At 37.3% G+C, this 18,081-nt stretch overlaps 1 protein-coding gene across 1 annotated transcript; it reads right to left on the reverse strand.

Moving 5' to 3' along the window:
• Positions 1 to 7,795: 7,795 nt before the first annotated feature.
• LOC123895328 lies at positions 7,796 to 9,522 on the reverse strand. The gene is made up of 2 exons (XM_045945590.1): positions 8,953 to 9,522; positions 7,796 to 8,003 (listed from the first exon to the last, which is right to left on the reverse strand). Exons 1-2 carry the CDS (start codon positions 9,404 to 9,406, stop codon positions 7,951 to 7,953), a joined length of 507 nt encoding a protein of 168 aa, XP_045801546.1. The 5' UTR covers positions 9,407 to 9,522; the 3' UTR covers positions 7,796 to 7,950.
• Positions 9,523 to 18,081: the final 8,559 nt, after the last annotated feature.

The raw sequence follows: 18,081 nt of genomic DNA on the forward strand, positions 1-18,081 counted from the left end.
ATTGAATAGCTTTTAATAAAGTGTATTTTTCATTTTTTTCCTTTGTAATATTAGTTAAAAAATTGCACAAAGATGATATGCTTAGAGATTATAGATATGAACAAAATAAAACAATTTATATAAATAACATGTGTTAGAATAAGTTTACACGAAATGATTAACGCAATTATTCAACTTGTATTTTAATGGTATTATAACAAATTTTTGAATAATGCATTGTTAATTAAATAATGTTTTACATTAATATAGTTGCAAGCTAAATTCTCGAATAAAAGTCATTGGACTAGTGCAAATACAAGTGTTTTTAAAATAGTTAATATAATAACTTTAAAAAAAAAATAGTTAGGGTGTGTTTGGTAACACAAATAAGCTAGCTTATAGCTTATTATATGAGCTTATAAGCTTGTTTCAAAAAATTAGAGGTGTTTGGTAACAAGCTTTTTGTACTAGCTTATAGCTTTTTTTCAGATGCTATTTCAAGTAGCATTTGAGCTTATAGCTTTTTTTCAGATGCTATTTCAAGTAGCATTTGAGCTTATAGCTTATAGCTTTTTACACTTTATTCCATTTTTACCCTATAATTTAATAACTACCCACTCTAAAAAATAAACTACCAACTATCAATTATGTAATTTTATATTTAATAACCACTTAAAAGCTAATTTTACCAAACACTTTAATTTCAATAAGCTATAAAAAAAAGGAAAAGGTAGCTTATAGCTTATAATTTTACCAAACACTTTAATTTTACCAAACAGACCCTTAATATAATAACTTTAAAACTTTAAACTTTAAAATTAAAATAACATATTAAGGAAAAGGTAAAAAAACGAAAGGGAAAGTTGGTAGTTTGCAATCGTCAGGTGCATTTGTGGCAGATCGAAGGGCAATTCAGAGGTTGCATCCGCCCATCTTCATTTAGGGTTTATCTGCATGCTTGTCTTTCTTAATTTCCTAATCTTTTTCGATTTCTTCGTAAATTTGGATCTTTCATTGGGATCAATCGCTGTCATTATAATAATCTTGTTGTGACGCACCCCACGGCTGAGTTCGATTGACTGTTGCATTGCTTCCATACTGCATTAAGTTGAACAACGAAGGTAAGTAATGTAACTCACTTTTATTTTGGTGTGGTGGGATCTGTCTCATATCGTGTTTGATACTTTGCAATTATGCGTTTTCTTTTAGGGTAAAGGCAGTAATAGCATTTGTTTATGATTCTGTTCTGTAGGCACACATATTGCTATGACTTTTACTGTTGTTTTAAACCACGGGGGATTGTTTGTTAGAGAGTGGGATATACTGTACAAGGATGGGAAAACAAAGGAGGTACAAATAACTGATACACATAAATGGAGTTACTTGGACGCTGTCAGCCATGTGGAAGATATTATTAAAAAAAAGGCATACATTGGAAGGTATAGGTTGTGGTGGAAGCGCGGAGAAAAAGGTAGTTATAAAATGTTAAGGGTCGACAAGGATGCCAATGAGGTTCGCAATTATGCTATCAAGAACCAAGGTATAGTTAATATGTATGTTGAGCATGGTGTGGAACTAGATGATCTTAGTAGCTTTGTTACTATACCGAAATATGTAAATGCTGAGGAATTGGATGCTTCTGATGATGGTGTAGATGTTGATGTGGTGGCTAACAATCAAATTGATAAGGGAAAGGGTGTGATGGTGGAATCTGAGGATTATAGTAGTGTTGATGACTATAACAGCGAACATGAGGACAAAGGTATACCATTTGATGACAGTGAAGATGAGAGAACACTGGGTGGTTTTGGAGAGTTTAGTTTACCGTCTGATGCAACTATTAATGGGTCAAACAGAGCTGATATCGAGGGAAAGTCATATACGGATAATATGGAAGCAGCGAAAAAGACAAAAAAAGATTACTCGAGACCCACTTTTGATTGTGGATATGTCAGTGATGAATTAAATAGCAGTGACCCAGAGGAATGTGGTAAGGAAAAAGGTAACAGCAATCCAAAGTTTAGGAAGGAGGAGCTGAACAAGGATTTTCAGTTCAAGCGTGGAATGGAGTTTAACTCGCTTGCTGAGTTCAGGGAAGCAGTAAGAGATTGGTCAATATATAATAAGCGGGAAATTTTCGTTGCAAAATCCGATAGTACAAGAAGTAGGATTGTATGTAGAGAACGGTGTGGGTTCACAGCAATGTGCAGTAGAGTAGACGACAAACACACTTACGTTATTAAGACTTGGAAAGGAGAGCACAAATGTAAAGAGGTAATAAACAATAGATCAGCATACTCTGGGTGGGTAGCTAAAAAGGTGGCGGATAAATTAATGTCTAATGAAATTGTTGAAGTTTCAGACATAATGAGTGACATGTGGAGGAACCTAGATGTTGGAGTATCATATAAAAGGGCATTGAGAGCAAAAGCAAGAGCAAGTGAGATTGTTGAAGAAAATGGTGCAAAACAGTACACACTGTTATGGAGGTATGCAGCTGAACTTAAGAAGCATTCTAAAGGTAACACAGCAGAAATAAGTGTTCGGAGGATAGCCCCTACCATCAAACCTAGATTTGGAAGCTTTTATTTTAGCTTTGACGGATGCAAGAAAGGGTTTATGGCTAGCTGCAGACCTTTTAGGGCCCGTTTGGTGCGCAGGATAGCATAGTGACAGGATAGGATATAAAACAGGATAAGGATAGGATAGGATAACAGCAGGATAACAGTTATACTCAGTTATCATATCCTATGTTTGGTGCACACAGGATAACAAACATGATAACATATTTAATTAACAAAATTACTCTTGTAAAATAATTGTTATTTTTTTAAAATTATTTTGTAATTCTTTGAATTTTATAAATAAAAAATATAAATAAGTAATCAAATAACTTTATATAATTTAAAATAAAAATTATGAGAAAATAATCAAGTTTAATTTTTTATATGAATCATGATCAAATAAATAACTCAGTAATTTTTTTTTTCTTCTTATCCTATCCTGCTGGTAACCCAGCTCAAATTCAGGATAAGAATTATAACTAGAGAGACAAGATAGGATAAGCTTCAGGATTAACTTATCATATCCTGCTGTATCACCAAACACTGGATTGCGGCAGGATATGATACAATTATCCTATCCTATCTCTTATCCTGTGCACCAAACGGACCCTTATTGGTCTGGAAGGATGTAATTTGAAAACAAAGTTTGGCGGACACCTTCTGATTGCAGCTGGAAGAGATGCTAATGATCAATATTATCCATTAGCATTTGCGGTTGTTGAAAATGAAACACAAGAATCCTGGAGATGGTTTGTAACCTTACTACTAGAAGATATTGGAGCTGACAGGAGATTGGTATTTATTTCTGATCAACAGCAAGTAAAATTAGATGTGGGTTGTCTATTATTGGATATGATTTTTGTTATGCATCTCATTTATTATGTTTGTTTATCATTGCAGGGTTTAATACCTGCTTTTGAAGACATGTCCAACAGAGTGGAGCATAGGCTGTGTTTGAGGTCCTTGTACGATAATTTCAAAAAGAGGTTTAAAGGAGGTGAAGTAATCAGGGATTTGATAATGGGAGCAGCCAAGGCAACCTACCAACAAGAATGGGAGAAGAAAATGAATGAACTCAAGTCTTTGGACAAAAAAGCATGGGAGTGGCTAAGTGCACATGATCCAAAATTATGGTGTAAGCATGCTTTCAGTTTCTATGCTAAATGTGATGTTGTTATGAATAGAATATGTGAAGCTTTTGATGCAACAATGTTGGTAGCTACGGACAAACCAATAGTAACAATGTGTGAATGGATAAGAAAATACATCATGAATAGGATTGCAAGCATTAAATATGAACTCCGGCTTGGTAGTTGGAACAATAGGATCATGCCAATGCCAATGAAGAGGCTGAACAGAGAAATCGCATTAAGTGCGGGATGGTTGCCAATATGGTCTGATGATGATAAATGTGAGGTTGAAAAAATTGGGGGAGGTAATTCATTTGTTGTGGACCTTGCCAACAGGACCTGTTCCTGCAATTTTTGGGAGCTGGTTGGAATTCCATGCAGACATGTTGTGGCTGCAATGACGAGAAGATCGCAGACACCTCAAGATTATGTAGATTATTATTATTCCAGAGATGCTTATGAGAAATGCTATAGTTTTAGTGTGACTCCAATCAATGGTGAAGAAATGTGGCCACGTGTAAAACATGAGGAAATGTTACCACCAAGTTGCAACATAGGTCCAGAGAGACCAAAGAAGCGAAAAAAGGTTAGCCGAAGAGTGCCCGACGAAGTCAGAGTCTATGTTGATAGGCCTTCAACATATAAATGCAAAGCTTGTGGAATACGAGGTCACAATGACAAAGGTTGCAGAAATACTACAAAAGACCCGCTAGCTCCACCAGGGAAGGTAATAAAAATGTTTGTGTTGTTATTGTTTTTAAATTTTTTTTTTGTTAACTTAAACCTTTTTTATTATAGAGGAAAGCATCTGAAGAGGGAGGTGCACATGCTTCATTACAAAACACTTCTACTGCAGCAGATCAAAGCACTTCATCTGCACAAGTTGAAACAACTGCAGCTGCACCAATCCAAACCACTACCTCTACACCAGTGAATGTCGGAGTACATCGTGTGAACAAAAAAGCAAGGATTACACAACCAATAACAATCCCACATTCTGCTACATCAGAATCTACTCAAAATCACAATCCGACAACCGGTTCTGCAACGGCTTCAAAATCTCGCAGAAAACAGATAAATATTGATTGCAGGCAGCTGAGGAGGAGCGGCAGGATTTGCCGAGGCAATCCTGTTCAAGTTGATCAGGTTGAACCGGAACCAGATGTTGAAATTCAACAAGTAAATGCCGACACGTCGAATTTGAAAGGTCCTTCTGCAACGGCTTCGAAATGTCGCATAAAACAGAAAAATGTTGATTGCAGCCAGCTGAGGAGGAGCGAAAGGCTTTGCCGAGACAATCCGTTTCCGGTGGATCGGCTTGAACCCGAACCACATGTTGAGATTCAAATTGATCACGCTGACACGTCGAATTTGAAAGGTCCTTCTGCAACGGCTTCGAAATGTCGCATAAAAAAGAAAAATGTTGATTGCAGCCAGCTGAGGAGGAGCGGCAGGCTTTGCCGAGACAATCCAGTTGCGGTGGATCATGTTGAACCTCAACCACATGTTGAAATTCAGATTGATGACGTCGAAACATCAAACTTGAAATCTCCATCTAAGGTAAAAGCCACGGCATCTTCAAAAGGTTCGAAATCTAAAAAACCGGTCAAAAAACTTGATTTCACAAAGCTGAGAAGGAGCGGCAGGACATTCTATTCCGGTCCAAAGCTAAAACTTGGTGCACCGGGGACATTGAAAGACAATCCAATTACCATCGATGACATTGAAGAAGGAGATGGTGAAATTAATACGGATGATGTCGACGAACGAGGTGCCGATTTAACTCGAGAGTTTCATGATTTGACTCAACAACAGTTTTATGGTCCAAGAGTTGGAATATGTTTAGCAGCAATGAGAAAATGGCCATGAGAAAGTTACCCTGATAATGTAATATTGATGTTTTAGTTGAGTAGTTGTACCATTGTTGCGTTATTTTGATTGTATTGAACTAGTTAGTGCATCTGTTGGTTAAACAATTTATCATTTGGATGCTTACCACTGATATGTTTGTTTTGAATGCTACATTTGTAGTACTTTCGTGTCCTTATTTTGTCAAATACTATGATCAAGTGTTATGTCAATTTGTCCAACTTTTATGTCAACAATCTGTGAAGGTGATGCTTAATGTATGTTATACTTGACAAGCATGGATCAAAGCTTGTGTTTATAAGACAACCATAGCAGAGCAGCTTCTAAAAATATTGTAACACCATTGTATTCTGTGTTTATCAAAAATCCATCTAATTTATTAAAAGATTCTAAACAATTGGTGTATTCATGCTGCACTTGGCTAAGCTATCAAGTAACCTGAGAGGAAAATGAGACAATTTTGCAGAAAATCTCAAAAAATTACCTGCATATTCGCTTTTTTCTTAAAAAATTGTGTTTGAATCGTCTCAAAAAAACCTTTTCTATTTCATATTCAAATTCAATTGATACATTGAACTTGATACATTGAATAACTCCAACTCAAAAATAACATCATTGTCACTACTATCACTTTGTTCTTGTCGTTAACAAGATCTGCAACATTCTTGCAGTTCCCAAATCCAATCACATCAACATTCTTGCAGTTCCCAAATGCAATCTCAGCAACATTCTTGCAGCCAATTTCTGCAACTTTCAACCAAGCCATGGGTGGATGAAAACACAAACAGAAATTATGTCAATTTTATTCCTTCAATGATTCTTCGATTTGATCATGGCCATGGGTGGATGAAAACACAAACAGAAAAACGATGAAGAAGACGACCCATGTGAAATACCAACATTCTCCCTCGTGTAAATGAATTACGAAAATTATTATTTAATATGTGTCACGGGAATATTCGCCCAAGATCCGGTTTTTTTGTCATGCGTACCGTGCGCAGCTGATGATGCATGCGCACCGTAGACGGCGCCATAATAGTAGTATTAGTATATTATTCTACTATTATTATTACCAAAAAAAAATATTAACCTTTTACAACAAAGAAAAGCTAAGAACTCCAAATAGAAACACTTGATTTACTATGGAAATTATAATTTTGTGTCGTTGCATTCAAGAACTCATGCTGTATCCAGCTAAGCAATTAGTACTTGTCTAAGTTATTTTCTTTCATTTTCTGTCAATAACACGTCCAAACTTCTTTTTTTTGGATACATAACACGTCCAAAATTTGTTTCATGTTTAGTCTCAATTCTAATAATTCAGCTTCAATTAAATATATATTTTCCCACAGTTAAGTAAAATAACCCATAGAGTATCATACTAGTGTCATTTACTATATCAATTAAAATATGGTAATTGAAAGTTACATGTCATTTGATGCTGAAGTTCAAAGCTACATTGACGGACGATGAATATCACATAAAGTTTAAACATAAATAAGAGATTTTAGGTTCGAATTTAGAACACCGTGGATATCCGTCCTAACAACTTTAACTTTTGCCAGTTGAATAAGACTTAGGTATAGTTGTCAATTTTAGATAGTCTTTAAATTTTCGCTCTCTCTACTCTCCCTTTTTTAAATTTTTTATTGGATTTTCTCTTTTAAATAAGAGTTTTTCTATCATGTTAAAATTTGTACATGTTAAGAAGTTTAAAATAGTAAGTTTGAATTAGAACTTGTGCATTTTATATTAAATGTATAATTTTTTAATAAATAATTGTTGTTTTTCAATAAAAAGTTACTACTTGGGTTACTTTAAGTAAAATTCAAGATTTTTTTTTATTCATATGGTTAGATTTATTTATGTGTATAAGCCTTCACAAATAACTTTTTAGACCTAAAGAGATGAAAATTGACTTCTTTTTTTACATGAATCCTATCCAACTATTCCAATGTTATTCCTTAAACAAAAAGTAAAGACAAAAAAAATCTTGCTGAATATGCCAGAGAGACCGATAGCTAATAGCTTGTGAATGAACAAAAATTAGAAAGAAAAAAAAATAGGACAAATCATTCGGGAGAGTTTGAGTTCGAGTTCAATTTTTTGTGAGAAAAATTATTGGGATTACATTCCCCGGAGAATCGGAAAGTTAGTAAAAAAATAAAAGAAAAAAAGACCTACACATATTAACTATAACTAAAATCTTTAAAAATAATATACCTAAATATCTTTTTGAACAGCTTAACAAAATTCAACAATGGCACGAAAAATCCATTAATTATTTTTTTATTTGAAGGAAAAAATCCATTAATTATATCAAGCCCATAAAAGTATATAAACATGACATTGAAAAAAAAAATTATACAATATTAATTGAAGCCTAAAAACAGGATTGGCATCTTTTTCTAGCTCAGTGCCACAAATATTTTCTCCTTCCTCACATGATTCTTCAGCACCCCTGCACAACTCAGTGACTCACCCAATTAGCCTCAAATATGAAAAGAAATTCATCATATATATAAAACAAAAAGTCTCGTCCATTTTTACTTTAAAGACATAGAAATATCCGCAAAGTTGAAAATAATGACAAAAGAACAACTAATAAACAACAAAAACATAGAGTCTGAAAACGGTTCGATCCCCGCAACTGCATTTGGGAGGGACACTGAAACTATTTGATGCCAAAATTCGTCCCGAACTCTAGATTACTAGGGTCCCCTTTTCCTAGAAATCAGAGGGTGAAAAAAAAAACATATATACAAAAAATATAATTTCAGTAATTAGCCCCACCCTTTTTGGACTTTGCATACATATTTGTCATACAATATGTACAATAATAAATAATATTTTAATTTAATTTCCTTTTAATTATACAAAGGAAATTTCCTCACAATTATTTTTCCTTTTGGACTTTGCATTGTATTTTGTTTTTTTAAGGGGAATGTAAAACAAAGCAAATAGTAATAGTAATTATAACAAAAGAAACTAAATTAACTACTGTAATTAACTACTATGAAACTGATCACTACTCAGTTTATGTAACCGAGAGTTGTTTCTTTCATAGTACTGCAATATAATATAAACCAAAATCCTATTGAAAAAACATAAACCACAATCAATAGAAAATGTCAAAAATAATATTTCACACTCACCTTCCTCCCAAAAATGAAAAAAAATATATACTCGTAAACAGTTAGACTCAAGCAAAAACAGCATATTGAAAAGGATCAAATAATTCATTATTGAATTTTGTGAATTATGACCCAAAATTGTGCATAATTTCCACTGGATTTTAGTTTCAAAAGATGTAGTAACAGATCTATAAAAAAAAAAAATTGTTAATCAAATAGAGAAAAAAAAAAACAATACAAAAAATTGAACCAAAAATTGAGGTTGTTTCAATTTACCTTGAGTTTTACAATGAGGTGGAACATCAAAGAGAGAGAAAGAAAGTTGTTTATAAGCAAGACCAATGTCAAAGAGAATCAACCCAGAAGAAGGATCATCAACAATGATATCTTTAACAGGTAACCAAACAAAAAGTTCTTCTTGTTGTAAACCTTCAACACCAATGAGGCTTCCATAGGTGAGATTAGCAGTGATTACTTGTTCAAAATATACTCTGTTTTCATACTTTGTTAAACAAGGTGATTCAAGGAACACTTCTAAGTGACCATTTTGTGAGAAAGTGTAGGACTTTACTTCTTCTGGTAAGAGACCAGCTGGTAACCCTTTTGAACGAAGAAGGTCATGGATGGAAGAAGAGGAGAGGGAAAGTGTAGAAAAGAGGAGAATGAGGAGAGAGATGAATAGAAAGATATTGGAGGAAGAGGAGGAGAGAAGAGTGTTAAAGAATGCCATAAAGAGAAAGGAACATGGACGGGTTTAAGTTTAAGGTTAAGTTGAGTTGCTGCTTTTGACAATTTTGTGTGCGAGAGATCGATGGTGGGTGGAAAATGCAATGAGAACAGGTACATACACACACACACACACACATATATATATATATATATATATATATATGAGGAGGGTTATATTGACTCCAAGAGTAAGTTTTATAACTTACTCCAAATCTTGACCTTTGATTTTAATTCCAATTAATGGCTAAGATGGATTGATAATAATTGTTAAGGTGAGACTTATTCCTTTGTTGCACTTGAAAATCAAGATTATCAAAACATACTTTAAATAGAATATATTAACTCTAGCAATTAATTGTAAGTACACAATTTTTTTTTTTTACGAATAAACCATTTTTTTTTTGGACACTTTAAGTACAACATTTCTTTTTCTTTTTTTTTGTTGACAATACACCATTTTATTTCATGTGTGCTATTTTCTTCTCTTTGCCTATACACCTAATTTTATGTTTGTTCAATCCGCGTTTATGATGATGGTTGGACCATAGTGATGATTTTTTTTGGATTTTTATATCTTTTGCTTTTGAACTTTTAGCTCTTATTATGCTTATGGCAAGAGTTAATGTTGGTTATTTAATTTATTTTTTTGGTACATAATATTGGTTATTTATTTGTGTTATGTGTTTTATTCATGTGTTCCTTTGACGTTGTTATGTTGAACTATTTTAAATGGAGTTGATTATTTTATTGTATATTTTTTATAAGAAAATGTACCAATTATTGTTATTTTTATGCAATCATTTGTTTACCTTTTTTTTTTGGTTTAAAATTTGTTTTCTTTTTTTGTTGGTACAAATGTTATCATTTGTATTTTTATACTTTTTTTTTTGGTAGAGTATTTTTATCCTTTCTACTATGCAATTTATTATGCGTATAAAAAATTAACAAAGGCGAAGAATCATTATTTTGATAATTTTGATTTTTGATAATTAATGGTTTAATTTCTTCTTTTTTTATGGTAGAAGAATTCATTAATTCATTCTATTTGAGGTATGTTTTGATCATCCTTATTTTCCAGTGCAACAAAGAAATAAGTCTCACCTTAATAATTATTATCAATCAATCTTAGCCATTAATTGGAATTAAAATCAAAGGTCAAGATTTGGAGTAAGTTATAAAACTTACTCTTGGAGTCAATATAACCCTCCTCTATATATATATATATATATATATATATATATATATATATATATATATATATATGAATTTGCTATAACACACCCAACCATTTTTATGAAGGTGTGCATTAGCAACGTACACCTTAGGGTGTATTTAATCACTTTTTAGTTATTAGTTGCTAAAACACACATTCTAAAAAATTAGTGGGTGTATTCTAGCAAATGCTTATAGGAGTTGCTAACGTACACCCACTTATTTTTTAGAATGAGTGTTTTAGCAACATGCACCTCAAGGTGTATGTTACCACTTTTTAGTTATGACTTGCTAATACACACCTTCTAAAAAACAAGTGGGTGTACGTTAGCAAAACCCATATATATATATATATATATATATATATATATATATTTAATAGTCTAGTAGCTAGAAATTTCACCCCTTTAGACTTGTTACGCTTAACGCCCAGTTGCCCACTTATCTAAAGACTTGTTGGCTCCGCGTCCACCGGAAGTCGATCGGAACCCAGAATGTATTAGAATTATTCATCTTAACACGCAAGTTAACAAATGCTATTTATAAACCTATCAGAATTTTATCTACCCCAGTTGTGATATCAGTATATGTTCAAATAAAATGTGTAAAAAAATTTACCAAATAAAAAGATTATTTTTTAAAAAATGTTATGTTTTTGTGAAGTGACTAAGCTCCGCGTCCACCGGAAGTCGATCGGAACCCAGAATGTATTAGAATTATTCATCTTAACACGCAAGTTAACAAATGCTATTTATAAACATGTCAGAATTTTATCTACCCCAATTGTGTATATCAGTATATGTTCAAATAAAATGTGTAAAAAAATTTACCAAATAAAAAGATTATTTTTTAAAAAATGTTATGTTTTTGTGAAGTGACTAATTTACCCATGGTTGGTGACTATGCGGGTCTTTGATGGTTTGTAAATTGCAACCATGAGGAGTGCTGGGGTCACACCCTCTAACGCACCTTTTTAACACACTCCACTAATAACAAGCCACATCATGACTTTCTTTTTTCCCTTTACCTAATAACCGGTTCAACAGGTTGCTGAACAACAAAGGCTAAATTTGTTGGTCTCTTTTTTTTTTTAATAAAAAAAATGAACTGACATCCAATCCTCCATAGCTACTGCTGATATATCCATGGCCTCCGATTTGGCAGAAGTTTGAGCATGGGTTATTAAAAAAATTACTTACAACACACTGCTATGAGATTTGGTAGAAAGCAGAGATTTTGTTCCTGTTATTCAATTGGGTGAATGTAGTGATTTTTTGTTTTGTGGTTTTTAAACATTTAGTTTTATTTAACAAGAAGAAGAGAACAGGGAAGGGCGAGTGGCAGACACGAGAGGAAGGAGAAAAAAATTGTTCCAAGCAATGATTTTTATTTTGACAGAGAACTTGGATAAACACGAAGAAACATTGATCATGAAGATGAACTGGTTAAAATCAAGCAACGATTTTTATAATGGGGTTCAAATGGAAAAGCAATCAAGAGTGAAAGAAGTTGAAAAAGTTTCAAACTTTGATGTCAGAATTGGAGAAAATTGTGGAGATTGAACTGTGAAAATTGGGTTCAAATCTGTGACTTGAATTTTTTTTATTTTTTTTGGTTGATAAATTAATTTGGAATCGGTTTTATTTGATTATATGTCACACAAAAACATCAGAATCACTTTTTTTTTTTTTTTTTGAACAAACCAAAATGAATTATATATATATATATATATATATATATATATATATATATTAAAGTAAATAGTCTACGTAGTACAAGACGTGCCAAGAGAGACTAAGAAGTGTTACAATAGAGTCAAAACACAAGAACTAAAAGAAACTAAACAAGGCCCGAACAAGTCATAGGACTAGACCACCAACTATGGCAGTTCAAAGCTAAAGTACTACTCGTCGCTTTCAACCACCTATAAGAAATAGTCTTGATCTTGTCCAACATATGATGCACCGAACATGCTGAGCCTCTGAACAATCTGTGATTTCTTTCGGTCCACACAACCCACACGCAAGCGAGCCATATGAGCTGCATGAAAGAACGTCGTGCTCGAAGACCACCTGCTGAAGCTGTAAACTGAACAAAATGATCTGCAAGATTCTGAGTAGTCACCAAAGAAGAGCCAATTCATAAGCTGATAAGAGACCAAAGGGCACCAAAAGTACTGCACGAAAGAAACAAATGCTGAACCGTCTCAACCTCACCGCAACCAGAAACACAATGATGGGCCGCCACAGATAAAATCCCTCGAGTAACCAGGTTTGCTTTGGTAGGTAACCTGTCTCGCAAAAGTCGCCAGGCACAGATGGAAGCCTTCAAAGGAACCTGACGATGCCAAATAAGACCTGAAGCAACATCCAAGGTAACTGCATCCTATGACGTCAAAAGCTGATATGCACCACGAACCGTATAAACGTCATCCAGGTCAGACTGCCACACCCATCTGTCTGAGACATGATCCTGCAAAGAAATGGTAAGCAATAAAGACTGACACTCCCCCAACATCTCCTCCTCCCACGCCCTCAACTGACGCCTCCATACCCACGCCTCCCCTCCAGCCCCCCAACCTTGCATAAACATCTCAGCCACTGAAGCCGATTTGTTTTCTGCCAGGTCAAACAGCCGCCCAAACCGCTCCTGCATCGAGGTCCCATCCACCCAGGGATCAGTCCAGAAAAAAGTGTCGGACCCATCCCCCACCTGTCTCGAAACATGCTCCCTGAACCACCCACCCCCTATCTCACCTCCACCATCCCGAATACGCACCATCTCCCTCCACCATGTAGACCTACGCGCTCCACCCTCACACAGCCTGCCCCTCTCAACCCCATAACGTCCTGCCAACACTCGAAACCACATACCCTCCCTATCCACTAACATCCTCCAACACCACTTACCTAACAGAGACAAGTTAAACTCCCTCAACTGCCTAACCCCCAAACCCTCGTACTCCTTACGCAAACATATAGTTTTCCAGTTAATCCAAGATATTTTCCTAAAAACCTCACTACCCCCCCAAAAAAATTTAATCAAAATAGATTCAATAGAAGAGATAGTACCTGAGGGAGCTTTAAAGAAGGAAATAGCATAGACAGGCAGAGAGGTCAACACGGATTTAAGCAGAACTAGACGACCACCAAAAGAAAGAAAGTGACTCCTCCAACCCGAGAAACGACTCTTTAAACGGTCCAAAACCGGTTCCCAAAAACCTAAGCGCCTCGGATCACCCCCAATAGGAAGGCCTAAATAAAGGAAAGGGATCTTTCCCACTTTACAACACAGCGCTGACGCCGCCTCGCCTAACCAAGAATCATGTATATTAACCTCAACCAGCATGCTTTTGTGAAAGTTAACCCGCAGACCAGACATAGACTCAAACAACACAAGGACAGCCCGCAGCGCACGAACATTTGCCCAGCTTTTAGTCCCTAAAAGCAACGTATCATCGGCAAACTGAAGGTGCGACACCGATACCAGGGCAAGCTCACCAACTTTGTATCCCGTGAACAGGTTGCGTTCCACCATAGCTTCCATCAACACATGTAAACCCTCTGCAGCCAACAAGAAGAGAATTGGAGATAACAGATCCCCCTGTCTTAGGCCCCTCTCAAGAGGGAACTCATCAGTCGGACTACCGTTGACTAAGACAGAAGTTGTAGCCGTACACATACATTCTTTAATCCACTTCCTCCAAAGAGTTGGAAAACACATTCGCACCATAACAGCATCCAAATAACCCAGTCAACAGAATCATAAGCCTTCTCAAAATCAACTTTAAAGAGAAGCAGCTCCTTCTTAGACTTGCGAGCCTCATCCACCACCTCGTTCGCAATAAGGATGCCGTCGATAATCTGTCGACCCTTCACAAAAGCTGTCTGGGATGCAGAGATCACACTACCCATAACAAGACGCAATCGATTCGCTAACACTTTAGCCAAAATATTATAAAGGCTGCCACAAGCGATATAGGTCGGAAGTCAATCAACCTTTGGGGACTATCAACTTTGGGGATCAAAGCTATGAAAGTTGCATTTAAGCCCTTAGTCAACCTACCATTACGGTGAAACTCTGAGATAAAACGCATAATGTCGCCATGCATCTCAGGCCAAAAGTCCTTAATGAAGCCAAAATTGATACCGTCAGGACCCGGACTTTTATAACTGTCGCAGTCCCAAACTGCTGCCCTTACCTCCTCCAAAGAAAAAGGCTTAATTAAACTGCTCGCCTCTGTTGCCTGCAACCGTTTAAAAGTAAGATTCTCTACCCCAGGTCGTTCCACATTAACAGCCTTGAAGTCAGACGCAAAGTGAGATACGACTGCATGCCTAATAGAAGCCACACCCTCCACCGCGGAACCATCCACCTGCAAAGACGAAATAGCGTTAACCCTCCGTCTACTCGCAAGGATCGAGTGAAAATACTTAGTATTAGCATCCCCTTCATTGAGCCACCGCGATCGAGATTGCTGCCAACAAATACTTGCATTCAACCGAGAGAGAGAATGAATATCCGACGAGACCCCATGAAACTCTGCTAACTCAGTCTCAGATAAGGCCTCGTCACCCCCCTTCTCATCGAGCACAGCCAACCGGTCCTTCAGAGACTCAATCCGACTAGGGAAATTCTGGGTGTGATTCGTATGCCAATCTTTCAAAGCCGTCTTAATCCATTTAAATTTTTCTTTAAGCACAAAACCTCCCCATCCATCAAGCTGAAAAGAATTCCATTTTTCACGCACAAAGAGATTATACCCAGGGACATCTATCCAGCATTTCAGCATCCTTGAGGGACGAGGTCCCCAGTCCTCCTCATCAGTAGCCAGAACCAAGGGACAATGATCAGATAGCCCTCTCATACGGGCTACCTGTGTACAATTAGGCCAAGTCAAACACCACTCGCCATAAAGCAAGAATCTATCCAAACGACTCATAGAACGCCCATCCCCTTTAAACCAAGTGTACTTTCGACCACAAAGCGGTAAATCAATCAAGGTGTTATCATTGATAAATCGATTAAAAGAAAAATGGTCCGAGGAGCGATACCCGTCCCTAACCGAAAGACGTTCATCTACACTCCTGACAGCATTAAAATCCCCGCAAACACACACCCTTGACCTCCCCAACGCCTGGATTTTTATCGAAAGCGAGTCCCACAGAACCTGCTTCGCCACAGCATCACAAGGCGCATAAACATTTGCCAAATAAAACTCCTCCCCAGACCTAACGAAGCGACCATGGCACCACAACACATATTCGGAACTCTCAGATGACCACACCTCCACCTCAGCTGAATCCCATAAGGTTAACAAGCCCCCTACCGCACCCACCGATGGACGATAGGAGAACGCGTGAGGGGAGTTTCCCCACAAAGTCGAACAAATGAAATCGTCACAAGATTGCATCTTAGTTTCTTGGAGGCACAACAAAAGAGGAATTTGATGCCCCACCATCTTATGAACCTCCTGCCTCTTCGCTAAACCCCCCAAGCCTCTAATATTCCAAGAAACGATCTTCATCGACCACTACTCACACCCAGTGTCTTCACTTGTAAGTTGCACACCTATAGCTTCCCCTACCACTCTGACATCGTCCGCAGCCACCTGCTCACTACCCCGCATAACCACCCAATGCTGCCAATCATTAGTGCCAGAAGTCGTCGATGAGGACACGGTAGAAGAAACTTGACGACTCACACCGGACACCCGGGGTGCTACAACCCCGGTTCTACAGCTTCGCTCATTCTTTTTCAAAACTTTTAACACCTTGGCACGATCTTCACTAGGCATTCTGGCTATTTTCTTAACACTAGATATCGTATGCCGAAAAACACCTCCTCCTTTTCTCCTCTTAGGGTCCTCCTGAACACTCTTCTTAATGCCTCCGCCATTACGATCTCCTTTACAGGAACGTTTCCTAGCAGAGAAAATCACCCCTGCATCCCCCTGATTAAGATCGTGCAACCATTCCAAACTCCATGGCCCCGATAACATAGAACGATTCACACCTGGTGGGCATGATTTTGCACGGTCACCCCGTTTTAGGGTCGTGACTGACCCAACACACCCTCCATCGCCTGTATAGCGCCCCCGCTCGTTAGTTGGAGAGCAAATAGAAACACTACCTTGTCCTCCCGTCGAAAGAGGAGAATCTCTTGTCTCGGAGGCACGACTGTTACTCCGAACAAAATGCTCCACCCTTGGAACAAAAGGATGCGCACCAGCCTCTCCAACATCCTCACTCCCACCCTCCACTCCACCACGCGTATTTGATAATTGAAAATTCTCTTGAGACCCGATATCATCTTCTTCCTCCATACCCTTCACGAAATTCTCAACCATAGTGTCAATATGGCATTGAACTTCCGGGTCCCCCTGGCCCTCTTCATGATCAGATTGGTTCACCTCCGAGTCACCGTCATCCTCGAAAAGACAAATATCCTCACCAAGGTTACAACCCCATTCCTCCACTATATTAACCTCAACTTGAATTCCGTCCACCAAAACAGACACGACTCTGTTGACAATTTCCAAGTCAGGAGTTGCAATCAAAATACGTGCAAAATCAAGTCGGTCCTTTTCCACCGAGCATATATCCGCACGTAAAAAACTGCCGCATTCAAAAACGCATAACTTGAAAAAGTTCACATTCCAAGCTTGCAGCGGGATACCATACAAACGAACCCAGGCACCACGTTTGTAGGGCTGCACAATATTATCCCAACGCGTCCAGCTCGAAAAGATAAGCTGAAAAAACTCTTTAGCACTTTTGAACACTGCCAAAACATCATCACTTGTTGAGCTTCGAACAAAAACCCTGTCAGCCCCCATAGGAATGAGGATGACATCGCTAAAACCTGCATCCAATATTCTACTCTGCACAACTGACACTGCCTCACCATTAACAATTGTCGCCACTAATCCATTTTGTGCCCAAGTCACATCATCGGCCTCAGTCCTGAAACTCCGCATAAAACCTTGACGGTCCTTTCCCTTAAGTGTTCCTTTCGGCGGAGCCGTAGTACTATGAGTAAGCCCTCCCTCCTGCACCTGGTCCTTATGACACATTGCTTTTTCCTTACGTTCGCCTAACGAAACCACAACTTCACCCACCCGAACAGCTCCAGAATCTTTGGTGTCCGTGTCAGCATCCCTAACAACTCCTTTCTTAACCTGTGGTCCCAAAGGTGCTACACGGACATCATTGCCATTTATAATCACTTTTTGCGGGTCAATACTGTTACCCTCTTTCGTAACTGGCTCATTATTACTCTTCGTCAATTCAAGTCCCCTCGTATCCCGTCTCTGGCCCTCCGTCACATCATTACGGTCAAAACTGGCTACTCTAGCTCGAACACAATAATGGCCAAAATAAACATTAGTAAAATGAATGTTTTTCCCTAATTTTTCTTACAAGTTTAATGGTGGAATCATTGAACTGGAAGAGACGATGGAAG

Source organism: Trifolium pratense, linkage group LG7 (assembly GCF_020283565.1).
Source record: "Trifolium pratense cultivar HEN17-A07 linkage group LG7, ARS_RC_1.1, whole genome shotgun sequence".
NCBI classification, from domain to species: domain Eukaryota; kingdom Viridiplantae; phylum Streptophyta; class Magnoliopsida; order Fabales; family Fabaceae; genus Trifolium; species Trifolium pratense.